A 17,314-nucleotide genomic window follows, 5' to 3' on the forward strand; every position below is an offset into this window, starting at 1 on the left:
AGAGGAATCCAGGGAGACAGGGGCCCCGGAGGGCAACAGGACCCAGAGGAGAAAGAAGAGGTGGAGTAAAGCTAGAGTCTTAAACTGGTGTACAGGGGGCGGGGACTCAGAGGGAGCTTCGCCGGTCTAAAGTTTAGACGTAGGGATGGAGCGCTGCGGCGTGGAAATGGAAACTGTACTTCAATAAAGACTTTTGTACATAAATACCAGCCAGCGTTGGTCCTCTGTGAGCTGGGACCAGGAGCCAGTCCAGACAGTAAGCTCCCTCCCCGAAGAAGATTTTCCACCAAGAACCTCGCAACGTGAGTCGACGTAGCGAGGGGAGAGAAGTGGTGCTTTGCGAGCTCACAAGAATCAGACAAGATGACTACAGAACAGGAATGGACAGACCTGCGAAATGCTGTGGTTCAACTCAACGCAGAGGTGCGTGCCTCCAGAAAAAGGGAAGAAGAAATGGATACAGTCTGCAAGGATCTCCAAGCCAGGTTGGACATGCTTACTAGACAAGGGCAAACGGGAGCCAGACCAGAGGGCATAGGGCTGGGGAAAAGGGGGGGCAGCCTGGTATCGCATTTCGACGGGAGTTTACCACAGTACCCTAATTTCCGAGCAGACTTGCTCTTTGCGCTGAATCTGCTGGAAAAGGACTTTAGAGATGAAAGAGAAAAAGTGGGGTTTATCCTATCCCATTTGCATGGGGAAGCCAAAGCGTGGCTGAGAAATTTATGGAGAGATAATGATCCGGCGCTCCAAGACGCGGATGCGTTCATTAAAGCGATGGATGCATGTTTTTTATCAAAGATAGACGTCGATATTGCCAGAAGAGACATACATGGTCTCAAACAAGGCAAAGCCAGTGTAAGGCAGTATCATGCCCGCTTTTTTGCATTAGTCCACGCGCTGGGGTGGGAGAAGAATTCTGCTCCAGTCAGAGACCTTTTCTGGGAAGGATTGAATGCAAATGTGAAAGATGAGATTGCAAGAGGAGAGAGACCTAAGACCACTCAGCAAGTGGTTCAGAGGGCGCTGGAAATCGGCGTGCGTTTGGAAGAACGTCCATGGAACAGAGATGAAGGGCGTTGGGGACGCACACCAGCGAAAGCACCTCCCCTTTTTCCCAGAGATGCAGCGCGTGCGCAATCCACACCCCCCCAAGGAGGGGGGGAAGAACCGATGGAGCTAGGAGGTGCCAGGGCTCAGTCAGCTACCAGAGCCCTAACGCCGGGAGCAGTCAAAACGAAGCCTCCTAGAGGGAACAGGAAGTGCTACATCTGCGACAGTGCTCAACACATGGCGAAAGAGTGTCCCCAGAGGCTCCACAAGCACACTGCAGCCTCGGCAACAGTCAAAGAAGCAACTCGACTGGGAACACAGCAACAGTTAAACGACAGAGTCTGGCTGGAGGAAGAGGCACTGGGGTCCAGTCAGACAAGTCCATGAAGCAATCCCCAGCACTTTTGCAGCCCACAGACCCCCTCCCACCCAAACCAGTGGTGCAGCTTACAGCGTCTCTCCAACTGCCCAGCGGCAGCACTCTGGAAGTGCCGATCACTATTGACTCCGGCAGCAACGCCGACTTTATAGGACTGGATTTTATTCAGCAGCACAATATACCACTGCTACCAGCCACGCTGCCCCTGAAGGTTGTCACGGTGGATGGCAGAGACTTGTTAGGGGGGCAGGTGGTGCAACAAACGCAGCCAATGGTGATGCGGATTGGAAATCACCAAGAGGTCATCAGTTTCAACGTCACCAAACTGTCGGACACGCCGGTGGTCTTGGGCATGAGTTGGCTGCACAGGCACAGTCCAGCATTGGCGTGGTACCAACGCCAACTGACCTTCGGTTCCTCCTATTGCGCGGAACATTGCATTCTTCCTAGCCCGGAAGAAGGAGGGGAAGACACGCAGCTACAATTAAGCACGCTGCAAGCAGTGCCACACAAGTACGCAGCGTTTTTGGAGGTTTTCTGCGAGAAGGAAGCAGACAAGCTGCCTCCCCACAGGCCCTATGACTGCCAGATTGACCTCCTGCCAGGGGCGACGCTGCCAGCCGGGAAACTGTATTCCATGTCTGAAGACGAGCTACAGGAGCTCAAGGAGTTCATAGACCTCAACTTAAAGCGCGGTTTCATCCGGGAGTCGAAAGCAGCGGGGGGCAGTCCTGTATTCTTTGTGAAGAAAAAGGACACGCCCCAAAAGAGGCTTGTAGTGGATTTCAGGCTCTTAAATTCAAAGACCAAGCCCACAGCCTTTCCAATGCCCAAAATAGATGACCTGCTTGCTACGGTGAGGAAAGGACGCGTTTTTACAAAGTTGGATCTGCGAGGGGCGTACAACCTGATTCGCATACGGGAGGGGGACGAGTGGAAGACTGCCATGTTCACGCCCCTGGGCACATATGAATACAGAGTTATGCCCTTCGGTTTACAAAATGGCGCCCACTGTTTTCAAGCCTTCATGCATCACGTCCTGGCGGGTCTCCTCTACAAGAAATGCGTCTGCTTCTTGGACGACATCCTGATATTCTCGGAATCTGAGGAGACCCACGAGGGGGACGTCAAGGAGGTTCTGCAGCGACTGCAGGAGCATCGGCTATACGCCAAGCTGGAGAAGTGCCAGTTCGACAGGAAGGAGGTGGATTTCCTGGGCTACAAGCTGTCGGACAAGGGGCTCGCCATGGACAGCGCCAAGGTTCGCGCAGTGTTGGATTGGAAGAGCCCGCGAAATCGGAAGGAGGTCCAGCGGTTTGCGGGGTTTGCCAACTTTTACCGCAAGTTCATCAAGGGGTTCGCGATGCAGACAGCGGCCATTACCGACACGCTCAGCTCCAAGAAGAAGAAGTTCATCTGGACGGAGCAAGCGGAGCAGTCCTTCCAGAACCTTAAGCGTCTCTTCTCGTCCGAGCAGCAACTACTGCATGTGAATCCCAGCAAACCGCTGAGAGTTGAGACGGACGCCTCAGACAGAGCCGTGGGCGCCGTACTGTTGCAGGAGGACCCGCATGGGGACTGGAGACCGTGTGCCTTCTACTCTAGGAAGCTCAGCAAGTCAGAGCAGAACTACACCATCTGGGACAGGGAGTTGCTGGCCATTCATGCAGCATTCAAGGCGTGGCGGCACTTCCTCATCGGGGCCAAACACACAGTGCAGGTTCGCACGGATCATAAGAACCTGGAGTACTGGCGCACGGCAAGGTTCCTGAACCAGCGGCACATCAGATGGGCGGAGTTCTTTGCGGATTTCGACTTCAGGATAGAATACATCCCAGGCGACAACAACATCATGGCAGATGCACTGTCCAGAAAGCCGCAATACCTCGAAGAAGCGGCGCCAGCAGCGGCCAAGCACATTTTCGCCCAGAAAGCGTGGGCGTGCGCTTCCGCAACCGTGGACCTGGAGGCGGTCCGTCGAGCACTGCAGGAGGACTCCTTCGCACTAGCCAAGATGGAGGACGTGCGCAAGGGCACGGCGAAAGACGACGAGTTCCAAATACGGGACGGATTGCTAATCCGCAGAGGAGCACTCTATGTACCGGGAGACGAACTCCGTGCGAAAGTACTGCAGCAGTTGCACGACGCGCCAACCGCCGGGCACTTCGGCAAGGAGAAGACGGCAGAACTCGTTGCCAGAGATTTCTGGTGGCCCAAGATGAGAGGGGAAGTCGCGGAGTACGTCTCGAGGTGCGACACCTGCCAAAGGGCCAAGTCAGTGCACAAACCTCCGGCAGGACTGCTCGAACCACTACAGACCCCGAGCGAACCGTGGGAGAGGGTGGCCCTGGACTTTGTCACGGATTTACCCAGCTCAAGGGGCAAAACGGCAGTGCTAGTGGTGGTGGACATGTTCACTAAAATGGCCCACTTCATTCCGTGCGCGAAGGTGGCCACGGCAGAACAGACCGCCAAACTGTTCATAGACCACGTCTTCAGGGTGCACGGACTGCCACGGTCTATCTTGTCCGACAGGGGGCGCCAGTTCATTTCGAGCTTCTGGCAGAAGCTGATGGGTTTCCTGAACGTCAAGATCAACCTAGCGTCGGCGAGACACCCGCAGACCAACGGGCAAGCGGAGCGCGTCAACGCCATCATGCAGCAGTACCTGAGATGCTATGCAAATCAACAGCCGACGACATGGGTGGACTACCTGCCGCTCGCTGAGTTCGCTTACAACAACACGAAGCACGTGTCCACAGGGGTGACGCCGTTCTTCGCCAACAACGGGAGGCATCCCAGAACCTTCCCGGGATTAGAGAGACTGGGGGAGGGGGAGCCACAGGCAGCGGAAGTCTTGGCGGCGGAATTGCAGGAAGTTCACGAGCAGCTTGGGAGGCAGTTAGAGCTTGCAAAGCACGCATACAAACTGCAAGCAGACAAGCACAGGAGGGTTGGGGAAGACATACAGGTGGGAGACTGGGTGTGGTTAGCGGCCCACGCAGTGCCGACCAGGTCCTTAGCTAAGAAGAAACTCGGACATAAACAGCTAGGACCTTACCTAGTTGAGGCACAGATCAATCCGGTGGCCTTCCGGTTGACACTTCCGGAGGGATCCAGAATGCACCCAGTATTCCATAGGTCGGTGCTCACGCCCTACAAAGCACCTCACCGATTTCAGGCGCAGAGCACAGCACCAGACCAGTATAGGGAGATCCCCCCAAGGAGGGAGTCGCCAAGAAGGGAACCCATCAACCAGGTCACAGAGATTTTGGACTCGAGATGGGGGGAAGAGGGAGTAGAATATTTTCTCGCAAGGGAAGGTACCCCGGCCAGCGCCAACAGTTGGGTGCCGGACTATGCCCTGGACGAGCCTCTCCTCAAAGAGGAGTTTCATGCCTTGTTCCCACACAGGCCCATGCCAGCCGAGTATTTCGACGACTGGCTTTTCACACCCACGCTTTCTACCAGCACGTTCCAGGGATTCACCTCGGACGAAGAACCAGCATTAGAAACACGTTCACCAGAGGGCTCGCCCTCGGGGTTTGCCTCAGACCGCTCATTTTGGTGGGACAATCGAGGAGCGGAGAGGTGGCTGAGGGGCCCTTGGCAGGCAACGGACCCAGAGGGGAACGAGGGTGAGAGGGACATGGACGTGATGGGGGAGGACGTTGGGTTCGAGCATGGCGGCACGGAGATGGAAGCAGAGGAGAACGAGGTCGGCGAAGACACGGAGGACGAGCCGGATTTATCTAACTGGATGCACGCCATGGGGGACGAACTGTATCCACCATTCACCCCCACAACGACGGAGCGCCCAGCACCCCCGCAGGAGGAAGGGGAGGGGGGAAGGGGGGGCTTCGAGGGGGGGATGGATGTCAGGGGTTCAGGAGCAGAGTCACAGGAGAGGGAGGAAACGGAGAGCGAGGGGGAGGAGTCTGAAGGAAATGTCAGCGACGACAGTAGTCCGAGGTCTCTGAGTCTCTCCAGTGACTCGGAGGATTCACAGAAAGGGGCCCCCATGGTCAGGGCAAGGGGAGTGCCCAGGGGGACACCTCGGGAAGAAGGGGCCAGAGGAGACTCAGAGAGTAGCAGTTGGAAATCAGGGCCCGCGTCCCCCCCAGAGGGCAGTAGGGGGGAGGAGTCCCAGGCATCGGGATCAGGTGGAGCGCTGCCAGCGGGAGAACATGAGGCAGGATTGACCACACCTCCGTCGGGGAGTGAGGAAACGGTCATCAGGAAAGTTAAACGCGCGCGCGCGCCAAGTTCAAATGTACAGGAGGGAGGCACAGTGGGCAGCCCGGGAAGAGAGCCAGGTCCTAAAGCCCGCAGAAGAGAGCGGGAGGAGTCAGGGGGGTCGTCATCGTCAGCCTCAGAGGAATCCAGGGAGACAGGGGCCCCGGAGGGCAACAGGACCCAGAGGAGAAAGAAGAGGTGGAGTAAAGCTAGAGTCTTAAACTGGTGTACAGGGGGCGGGGACTCAGAGGGAGCTTCGCCGGTCTAAAGTTTAGACGTAGGGATGGAGCGCTGCGGCGTGGAAATGGAAACTGTACTTCAATAAAGACTTTTGTACATAAATACCAGCCAGCGTTGGTCCTCTGTGAGCTGGGACCAGGAGCCAGTCCTGACAGTAAGCAAAAAAATCACAGAATTGTAGCATCAGAAGGGATTTCAAGGGGTCATCTAGTCCAACCTGCTGCACTACAGGAATCACGTCTAAAGAACCTACCAGGGGTGAGCTGCTGAGCTCATTAGACATTACACTAATAAAGTTAACAGAAATAACAGAGGTAACAGAAATCACTGGGTTAAAGCTGACCCAAAGTCCAGAGGTGGCATTATTTTCAATTTACGAGGGGGTGGAAGGTCTGCAGACCATGAAGGGCTTGCTCACAATTTTTTTGACAGCTGCACGAATTATTGTAGCTAGGAAGTGGAAGGGGCAAGCAGAATACAAAATGGAAGAATGGTATAAAGAGGTGTGGGATATAGCTATTAATGATAAATTAACATGTGCCATTAAGGTAAGAAGGGGAATATGCAGGAGAAATGATTTCGAGGCGATACAGAGGGTGTTTGTAGAATTTGTACTGTTAAAACGGAAAGGGGTCAAACCACCACAGGTGTTGAAATTTTGGGAGGTTGGATAGTTACAGTGGAATGGTCTTGGGGTGGGGTGCACATTGTGTCCATTAAACTTTAATTAGTTTAATGTTAAATAAACGTCCAGTGCGCTTCCAACGCCATAAATCTTATCCCAGCAGAGAATTTCGTGCAGCGGTAGAAGGAAGGCAGGAGAGGCAGTACCTTTCAATGAAGAATCCTGGAGCAAGCACTTTGGAACTCAGGAAAAAACTTTATTTACAAAAGAAAAACCCTGGCGATAAAGCACACATGCTTTTATCTCCGTCATAAAGAAAACTTTACTCCAAACTTAACTCATATCAGCAAACACGCCCATGGCCACAAACTGAGTCTGCGGGTCAGGTCAAAAGGAGGGCGGGGAAAACACGGGTGAACTGACTATTTATACAAACTAACTCACATTCCTGGATGCTTAATGACTTCCAGCTGCTCAGTGATTAGAGCGACTTGTTACCTCTTAACCCTTTAGTACCAACACATTGTTAGTCTTACATATTTATGATTATTACTTTGTTAAAAAACACAAACACACAGTTAACTCCAACTTTGAGTGGTGTGATTTACTGCCGACTTGCTCTTTGACGAGTTTGCTGGCTTGATCCCTCAGGCTAATCTTCTTTCTCTTGATTCCAACAGATTACAGGCAAACGAACGAGCACAACGATCCGCAGGCAAGGCCCAAGCCAGTGGAGTTGCATCGGGCACCCCAAAGGAGGTCCGTTGATTGCAGTCCCTGGGGTCCTGAGCAGGGGCAAACTTCCCCGAAGGAGCTCAGACCCAAAACCCTGCAGGGAAACCACGTCCGGAACAGATTGGTGGTGTCCGTTTCCCCTGCGGCAAATGGAAAAATCCTCGTCGAAGGCCCGCCGCCCCAGACGCAGAAGATGAGCGGGGAGGACTTTGGACATGACTCGGGTGAAAACGCTCCGGAGAGGCCCTACCACCGGTGCTCCACCTGCGGGAAAACCTTTGGCCAGAGCTCGCACCTTCTCTTCCACCAGAGGACCCACGACGTGGAGAAGCCGTACAAGTGCGCCCAGTGCGGGAGCAGTTTCCACTCGCGCCAGGGCCTCATCTACCACCAGCGGAGCCATGCGGGCGAGAAGCCCTACAAGTGCTCCTTCTGCGGGAAGACCTTCAGCCAGAGCTCCCACCTGCTGGTGCACTGCAGGAGCCACACGGGGGAGAAGCCCTTCAAGTGCCCTGCCTGCGGGAAGTGCTTCAGCCGGAACTCGCTGCTGACCGTCCACGAGAGGACCCACACGGGGGAGAAACCCTACAAGTGCTCACAGTGCGGGAGTAGGTTCCACTCGGGATCGGGGCTCATCAACCACAAGAGGATCCACGCCGGCGTGAAGCCTTACAAGTGCGCTGAGTGCGGGAGGGACTTCATCCGCAAAGCGCACCTCGCCAGGCACCAGAGCGTACACAGCGAAGACAAGGCCGGCACCTGAGCCTCCTGTCTTTCCCCCCGGGACGGGTGGCAAGCCAGTGAGAGCCAGTGTGGTGTAGTGGTTGAGGGCAGTGGACTTGTAATCTGGTGAACCGGGTTCGCTTCCCGGCTCCTCCACATGCAGCTGCTGGGTGACCTTGGGCCAGTCACACTTCTCTCAGCCCCACTCTCAGCTCCCGTTGCTCGCTCCCTGCTCCTGCCAACCTAGCAGTTTGAAAGCACATAAAAGTGCAAGTAGATAAATAGGTACCACTCTGGCGGGAAGGTAAACGGCGTTTCCATGCACTGCTCTGGTTCGCCAGAAGTGGCTTAGTCATGCTGGACACATGACCGGCTGTATGCCGGCTCCCTCGGTCAATAAAGCGAGATGAGTGCTGCAACCCCAGAGTCGGCTACGACTGGACCTAATGGTCAGGGGTCCATTTACCTTTACCTTTAGGGTAGTGATAAAGTGGGATATCAAATCCAAACTCTTCTTCTTCTTCTTTCGGGGGCTTTCTGTTCGGAAGAGGATAAAACATGGCAAAGGGATGCTCTGCAGTTTTTGTCTTAGGAACAGGCATCCTTTAAATGGGTCTGGGGCTGAAAATAAACTCCTTTTTGTTAACCACTCTGTAGTGGGTAAGGGGGCAGAATCTGTCGCCTCTTCTGGGAAGGAAAAAACAGACCAGAGGCAATTGTACTTCATCCATAGAATCATAGAATCATAGAATCATAGAGTTGGAAGAGACCACAAGGGCCATCGAGTCCAACCCCCTGCCAAGCAGGAAACACCATCAGAGCACTCCTGACATATGGTTGTCAAGCCTCTGCTTAAAGACCTCCAAAGAAGGAGACTCCACCACACTCCTTGGCAGCAAATTCCACTGTCGAACAGCTCTTACTGTCAGTTTTACTTGCTGCTGAAGGGAAATGAGCATAATGGTCACATTCAGGACTGGCACAGTCCATAAGAATCCAGTTGCAGCGCTTACAATAAAACTTACAAGCTTATAATAAGACTAAACCTTAACACCAGAGCATACAGAAACAGAACACTAGAACAAAGAGATAGAAAGAGAAAGTAAAACCCAGGATCCATCTGGCTTGTATTTATAGTCAGCGTGACCTTAACAGAAAAAGAAAGAGTTTCCCAAAAATTCTTCAAAAACCGGAACACTCACTTCTGGGTTTTGATTGTTCGGGAGCCAATTTGTTCAGGAGCCAAGGCGTTCGAGATCCAAGGTACGACTGTATTCAGATTCAAAGCAGCTTACAGCTGTTTCTTGGTTCCCCCCCCTGTTCTCTTTGCTCTGAAGGGTGTCCCATTCCAAAAGCCAGAGGGAGATGCCCAGCAATCAAGAGACGGGTCTGGAGCCTTTAAGCTTCCACTGAGGAAAACTAAACTCATTATCCTGGACTATTAGCTAGCATTAGCTCTACAAACAGGTGGTGTGTCCAGAGTCAAGAACACACACACACCACATAGGTGTCAACTTTTCCCTTTTCTTGCGAGGAGTCCTATTCAGAATAAGGGAATTTTCCTTAAAAAAGGGGAAACGTTGACAGCTATCACACACACACGAGATTTTCACAGAAAAAGACTCATGTGGATATTGATTATGGGACAGGGAGGAGGGAAAGGGAAAGAAAGGATAAAACAGCAGAGAATAACGTATAACTATGTACTGCATGCATTTCCCCATAAACATCTCAATAAATAAATTTCTTTTGCAAAGAAGTGATTAAATGGTTTTTAAACTGTTAACTGGTCGGTTCCATGTTTTGTTGGGGTAGAAACAGTGTAGAAAGTTCTCAGGCAATTCAGCCATACCCAAACAGTTACCAAGCTTTTTAAGGGGCAGTGTTGTGTAGCTCTTGTATATAATGGTACCAAATAGTATGGGACACAGCCCTACTAGAAAAATTAACTAATAAACTGAAACTGACACAGGGACAAACAGAAGAAGACGCCTTCACCCCGGTATGGCTCCCCTTTATCACATACACAGCCCAACAGGACAATGACAACAATCCACCAACAGCATACAAATCAATATGGCTAACCTGATCCAAAACACCCACCCACCTCACTCACACACATAAACAAAGATCACCACAGCCAATCACAAGCAAACAATCACACCCTAGGCCAACCCCAACCTCTCTCACCACCAAAGGAACACAAGTGAACAACACAAACAACGCTGACCCCAAACTCTACATACATTAAACATAATAGAAACACCGCCACCCGACCCCACCCCCTTCCATCTTCTCTCTCTCCACCCCCCCTTTCTTTTTTCTTTCTTTTTTCTTCTTCTCCCCCTAATGCCTCAACAAATGAAATGGATTTGTAAAAATGTTACATGGGAAAAAAACAACGAGGCATTACATTTACTTCTGTAAAACAAGAAAATCCTTAATAAAATATCAAGATGGAAAAAATAAATAAATAAAGAGCCATGCTAGATCCAGCCCATCTAGTCCAGCCTCCTTATCTCACAGTGGCTGACCAGCTGCCTGTGGGAAATCCACAAGCAGGATTTGACCACAAGAAGACACTTTTCCCCATTCTGTGGTTCCCAGCTAGTGGTATTCAGAGGTATACTGCCTCCGACAGAGGAAGTACAACATAGCTATGGTAGCTATTGCCAGCCTTCTCCTCTGTGGATTTGTCCAATCCTCTTAAAGCTATCCAAGTTGGTGAACATCACTGCCTCCAGTGGCAGGGAGTTCCATTGTTTAACCATGTGCTGTGTGAAGAATTACTGAGAACAGGATGCTAGAGAACAGGCCAGTGGTCTGATCCATTTTCAGCTGCTCTCACCTTCTAGTATAGCAAGCCAAGCTTTTGCTGATTAATCCAAAACACTTAAGATACCAGTGGCAGAAAATATGCATCCATGCCTAAATTTGTCAGCAGCTAAGCCAGACAGATAGACAGAGACCAAGTCTTTCAGGATTCACAAATGTGGGATGGTCTCTAGATACCTTCAGTCCGTGAGGGTCTAAGCATTTGTCCTAGAATTGGAGAGTTGTAGAGGTGGAAGGGACCCTCAGGGTCATCTAGTCTAACCCGCTGCAAAGACCAGAATCATAGAATCATAGAGTTGGAAGAGACCACAAGGGCCATCGAGTCCAACCCCCTGCCAAGCAGGAAACACCATCAGAGCACTCCTGACATATGGTTGTCAAGCCTCTGCTTAAAGACCTCCAAAGAAGGAGACTCCACCACACTCCTTGGCAGCAAATTCCACTGTCGAACAGCTCTTACTGTCAGGAAGTTCTTCCTAATGTTTAGGTGGAATCTTCTTTCTTGTAGTTTGGATCCATTGCTCCGTAAACAATCACAAGTGAACAATTTGCCTTTGGTCACAAGGCAGCATACAGGAGTGCATGCAATTACCTGCCAGTTTTCATTCGCCCAGTTTGTGGTTTTGGGACATATTGTAGATTCATAGAACCGTAGAGTTGGAAGGGACCCCCCCACCTCAGGGTCATCTAGTTGAACCCCCACGCAATGCAGAAATCTAAACTTCATCTGATTTCTTTCCGCAGGGCCTGTATGACAGAGTTGTTCCGCCTGGCCTTTGGCTTGGAATCAACTTGATCCCCTTCCCCTCTTTCCTTTTTCCTTTCTCCTGTGATGGAACTCCTATTTGGGGACTTCCCTGGCTTTTTTCTGGCCCACGTAGGACCAGTCTGGATAGTTGGCCTTGGTGAAGATTTGATGTTTTTATTCCCCAAAAAGTTTCTGATTTGAGTTTCTACTGAAATGAGGCTGCATTTTAATGTTGTATTTTAATCAATTGTTTTTGTACCTGGTGTTAGCCTCCCTGAGCCTGGTCTTGGCTGGGGAGGGCGGGGCATTAATAATAATAATAATAATAATAATATCAAACATGACAGATGGCCTTTCAACCTCTACTTCAAATCCCCCAAGGAAGGAGAGTCCACCATGTCTCGCAGGAGCCTGTATCATACGACTTTGTTTTTTTTATAAAAAAAAATATTTATTAGAAGTTTAGAAATTACAGAAAAAAGAAAAAAGAAGAAGAAAAAACAATAAAAAGTTTAACAAAGCATACATTACAATAAAAAGACAATACAACAATACAGAAAAAAAGAAAAAACAACAACACACTAAACACACACATCCAATATTCCATATCTTTACCTTTCATTTACTTGTTTCATCGACCTCCTCACACCTCCCTTTTTTGTATTCTACTTCAGTTAACTATTTCAGCAAATTATTTCCGTCTTTCTCAATTTTTGTTCTGTAATTTATCTTAACGTTCTAACCTTAAATTTTTCATTTTGTCCCGTTATCAACCAGCTTTTACTTAATTCTTTATTACATTTCTGCTAAGACCATATAACTTCATTCCAGCATCCTTCTAACATTCATTAATTTTACAATGTTTTTGTAGATAAGCTTTACATTTTTTCCAGTCTTCTTCCACTGACTCTTCTCCCTGGTCTCGGATTCTGCCAGGCATTTCCGCCAGTTCAATACTACTTTGAACATTCATGGCTTTGCCTAAAGTATTCTGGGAGATGTAGTTTGTTAAGGGTGCTGAGACCTTTCTAGGATGTGGTACGTGGAGCACCCCCCCCACAGGGGGGCAATTTTTAAGGGGGACAATTCAAGAACGAGTTAGACCAAGTTAATGGCCTTTTAGGCTTCCTCCACGTGAACTGGAGTTCAATTTTTGAATAATAAGTATCTGAAGAAGTGTGCGTGCACACGAAAGCTCATACCAATAACAAACTTAGTTGGTCCCTAAGGTGCTACTGGAAGGAATTTTATTTATTTTGAATAATAAGAGTTACATGTCACGGGGGGGGGGGGGGATCAGGATTTTAGAGATTCTTAGGTGGGGCATGGCCCAAAAAAGGTTGGGAGAGCTACAATTCCCAGTTCTCTGTGAAGAAGGGTTGATTGTTCAGCCACTTTGGAAGGGGAGATGGCTCTTGTGCCCCTATGAGGGACCCCTGAGGGTCATCTAGTCCAACCCCCTGCAATGCAGGAACTAAAGCATCCATGACAGGTGGCCGTCCAACCTCTGCCTAAAACCCCCCAAAGGAAGGAGAGTCCATCACTGTGGAACAGACGAATGCGCATTGCGTTTATTCTGAGCACCGGATTCAACCCTGAGTGGATGATGGACTCAAGATGATGGACTCAAGGGCATCCTGATCAAATTTGCAGATGACACCAAACTGGGAGGGGTGGCTAACACCCCAGAGGGCAGAATCACACTTCAAAACGACCTTGACAGATTTGAGAGCTGGGCAAAAACAAACAAGATGAATTTTAACAGGGAGAAATGTAAAGTATTGCACTTGGGCAAAAAAAAAATGAGAGGCACAAATACAAGATGGGTGACACCTGGCTTGAGAGCAGTACATGTGAAAAGGATCTAGGAGTCTTGGTTGACCACAAACTTGACATGAGCCAACAGTGTGACGCGGCAGCTAAAAAAGCCAATGCAATTCTGGGCAGCATCAATAGGAGTATAGCATCTAGATCAAGGGAAGTAATAGTGCCACTGTATTATGCTCTGGTCAGACCTCACCTGGAGTACTGTGTCCAGTTCTGGGCACCACAGTTCAAGAAGGACACTGACAAACTGGAACGTGTCCAGAGGAGGGCAACCAAAATGGTCAAAGGCCTGGAAACGATGCCTTATGAGGAACGGCTAAGGGAGCTGGGCATGTTTAGCCTGGAGAAGAGGAGGTCAAGGGGTGATATGATAGCCATGTTCAAATATATAAAAGGATGTCACATAGAGGAGGGAGAAAGGTTGTTTTCTGCTGCTCCAGAGAAGCGGACACGGAGCAATGGATCCAAACTACAAGAAAGAAGATTCCACCTAAACATTAGGAAGAACTTCCTGACAGTAAGAGCTGTTCGACAGTGGAATTTGCTGCCAAGGAGTGTGGTGGAGTCTCCTTCTTTGGAGGTCTTTAAGCAGAGGCTTGACAACCATATGTCAGGAGTGCTCTGATGGTGTTTCCTGCTTGGCAGGGGGCTGGACTCGATGGCCCTTGTGGTCTCTTCCAACTCTATGATTCTATGATTCTATGGCCGCAGGGTTGCAGCATAAGGATCGCGCTAGGATTTACCATCACCGCCTCCATCTAACAACGCTGTTTCTATACTGTCCCTCATTCATGAAAAAAGAAAAATCACTGAGGTGGTTTACAACCGGCTAAAATCCTAATGAGCTTAATACCGCCGGTGCTTTTCAAGCTATCTTGGGATTCGTTTGAATGGGAAGCGGTGCAGGGATGCCAACAGCCGGTGGATCAAATGAGAAAATCAACGCAGCAGCGCCCTTAAGTGACCCCCACCTCCTCTTTGAGAGATCGGAAAAGCTCTCCGGGGATTGCAGCTCCAACAGGGAAAGACTACAACTCCCAGAATTCCCCTTTGCCCAGAAAAGTCCAGCCTGACTCCCCCCTCCTCTGTGCAGAAAGAGGAGGAGCTTTCCCCCCCTCCCGCCCCCCAGTCAATGCTAAGAAGGCAGGAGGGAGCCCTTTGCCCTAAATAAATTAAAATAATATACCCACCTAGAATCGGGGATCAGAGAGAGAGATAGGGAAAAAAGTGTGTGTGTTTATGTTTATGTGTGGATCCAAACCTCCCCTTGTGGAATTGGATCTGGGCCAGCAAGATCCCTGCAACAGAAGCTGGGAGAGAGGGAATGAGAGACCCAAATGTTCGCATGGAGGGCTAAGCTCCTTCCGCGATTCCTTTGAATGCATGCAGTTTTCTTGGGGCCGGCGGGTGCTCTTGGGGCGCACGTGGCGACACGGGGGAGATGCACGTCTGAACGGACGCAGGAGCGGGGAAGATTGGGGACGCGCATCCCTTCAAACACCAAGCCGGATCACAAGGTGAGAACGCCTCCTTCCTTCCTTTTTTTTTAATTGATTTTCTAAATTATAATACTTTAATAATAATAATTTATTATTTATACCCCACCCATCTGGCTGGGTTTCCAACAGAATATTAAAACACAATGATCTATTAAACGTTAAAAGTTCCCCTAAGTGTCCCTAAATTATTGCACGTCGTTGCCAGATGAATGCATTTTAATGCAATTTTCCGAAACTGGCTTCCAGAGAGCACTTACTCTTAAATGTGTGTGTGTGTGTGAACAGGTGCCAGTTCCATGGGACCCTCCCACAAAATTCCCTATGAATTTGTGGGCACCCACAAATTTCAGTGCCAGGGCCATTCCTGCTGCATGGCACCCATGGCCCCGGGCACCCAAGTTGGCAGGACGAAGTTGGTACTCCTCTGTGTGTGTAAAAGAGAGCACTTCCATGTCTAGGATGCTTAGCAGGTATACAGATCACAGAATCATAAAGTTGGGAGGGACTCCAGTGGTCATCTAGTCCAACCCCCTGCAATGCAGGAATCTCAACTCAAGCATCCGTGACAGATGGCCATCCAACCTTTGCTTAAAAACCTCCAAGGATGGAGAGGGGTTGGACCATTCCACAGTCAAACAGCTCTTCCTGTCAGAAAGTTCTTCCTGATGTTGCAGGAATTTATGTATAGGTTGGGGGGGGGTTGCCCCTCCAGCAGATATCACACACATGCAGCCCACTACCAAAATCAGCACAATCACTTTTGTGACTTTTGTGATTTGTCCCCACAAAACACTTCATCACAGTTTCTTCCTATCTATTCAAAGGGCCTTTGCTGCACGATACCAAATGTAAGAATTATCAGAAATCCATATAGATAGGTGAGCTCAGCTACTCAGCAGCCCCTCTGCCTGAGTGATAATCCCTGGCATCCTGATACCTGAGTGCCAGACAGGTAGCCATTCCAGAAATAACAAACCCAGATGAAGACAAAAGGGTGTCATTAACTTGGCTGGGAAAGAGGGAAATGTAAATATCTCTTTTGTTACACTTGATGGGTGTTTGGTGGAGGGCAAGGAGAACCATGGGGCAGGGTCCAGGATGCTCAGATTACTGCCACCAGACCTCCCCTTTCATGATGTAACCATGATGTATTAGTGATGTAGTTTGGGGGGCTGTAACATGGGGATTAGCAGCTAATAAAAGTTTGGGGGCTCTTTTGTTCGGGGCTTCCATCTTGTTCTACCTTGTGGCAGGTGGGAGTCCTGTCGCGACAGTCTTCAGTCAAGACCAAGCCTACTGGCTGCTGTTTTGCTCTGGTATTCCTGGCTGGTGTCCTTGTTTTTTTGTCCAAGGGAGCACTCAGATTTCTCCGTTAACAGCCAGAATCTCCTTTCTTGTAACTCAAAGTCATTGGTTTGGGTTCATGTGGAGGTTTTAAAAATTGTTTAATGTTTTACTATGTTTTTATATACCGTATTTTTCACCCTATAGGGCGCACCGGCCCATAGGGCACACCTAGTTTTTTTGGGGGGAAATAAAGGGGAAAAAATTATTTCCCCCCCAGGTGCGGTGCTGGGGCGGGGGAAGCCCGAGCTTCCCCCGACCCCAGCCCCCAGAACAGGCTGCTATCCGCAAGCCTTAGGAGCCCGGCGGGAACATGTGCCCCAGGCTTCGGGATGCAGGCTGCTATCTGCCGGGCTCCCCAGGCTTGCGGATATCTGCACCAAGCCTGGAGAGCGAGAGGGGTCAGTGCGCACCGACCCCTCTCACTCTCCAGGCTTCAGTGAAAGCCTGCATTCGCCCCATAGGACGCACACAGATTTCCCCTTCATTTTTGGAGGGGGAAAAGTGCGTCCTATAGGGCGAAAAATACGGTATGTTGGAAACTGCCCAGAGTGACCAGCAGATGGGCGGGGTATAAATAATGACATTATTCTTATTCTTATTCTTATTATGGAAGAGGATGTCCCTATTTTCTTCGGAGATATGTTGAAGGGTATGTAAGTTTAGCGCTCATTTCTGTATCATTTGCAAACAGATTCCCCCACCCCCCGCCCAGAAGCAAATACAGTCAAACCTCAGTTCTCGAACGGCTCCATTGCCAAACGTTTCAGCTCCCAAATGCTGAAAACCTGTGTGTGTTTCGGTTTTAAAACGTTTTTCGGAACTCGAATGGCTTCCGAGGCGCGTCCGCCCCCCCCCATTGAAATTAGCGACAGCCCCTGAATTTTCTAATGTTTCGGAAGTCGAATGGTCTTCTGGAACGGATTACGTTCGAAAACCGAGGTTCCACTGTAACTGAGAAATTAATGTGAAGCTTGCGCTATATTCCCAGATGTGGCTTTCATGTTGTGTGAATGCTCAACTGTAGTGTAGAAATTAACAGGGAAATGTCAGGAAAGCAGAAGAGAGAA

At 49.9% G+C, this 17,314-nt stretch overlaps 1 protein-coding gene and 1 long non-coding RNA gene across 2 annotated transcripts in view; one reads left to right on the forward strand and one right to left on the reverse strand.

Moving 5' to 3' along the window:
- Positions 1-17,314, reverse strand: part of LOC310671218 — a 497,424-nt gene that overhangs the window by 42,582 nt on the left and 437,528 nt on the right. The gene's annotated exons all lie outside the window — the stretch shown is intronic.
- Positions 1-17,314, forward strand: part of LOC310672804 (uncharacterized protein) — a 31,212-nt gene that overhangs the window by 6,325 nt on the left and 7,573 nt on the right. The window contains exons 4-5 of the mRNA XM_083430461.1: positions 7,214-8,019; positions 14,787-14,918. Of these exons, the coding sequence (XP_083286587.1) occupies positions 7,214-8,019; positions 14,787-14,918 (938 nt within the window). The remainder of the gene's footprint in view (positions 1-7,213; positions 8,020-14,786; positions 14,919-17,314) is intronic.

Source organism: Podarcis tiliguerta, assembly GCF_965153285.1.
Source record: "Podarcis tiliguerta genome assembly, chromosome: 2".
Classification (NCBI taxonomy): domain Eukaryota; kingdom Metazoa; phylum Chordata; class Lepidosauria; order Squamata; family Lacertidae; genus Podarcis; species Podarcis tiliguerta.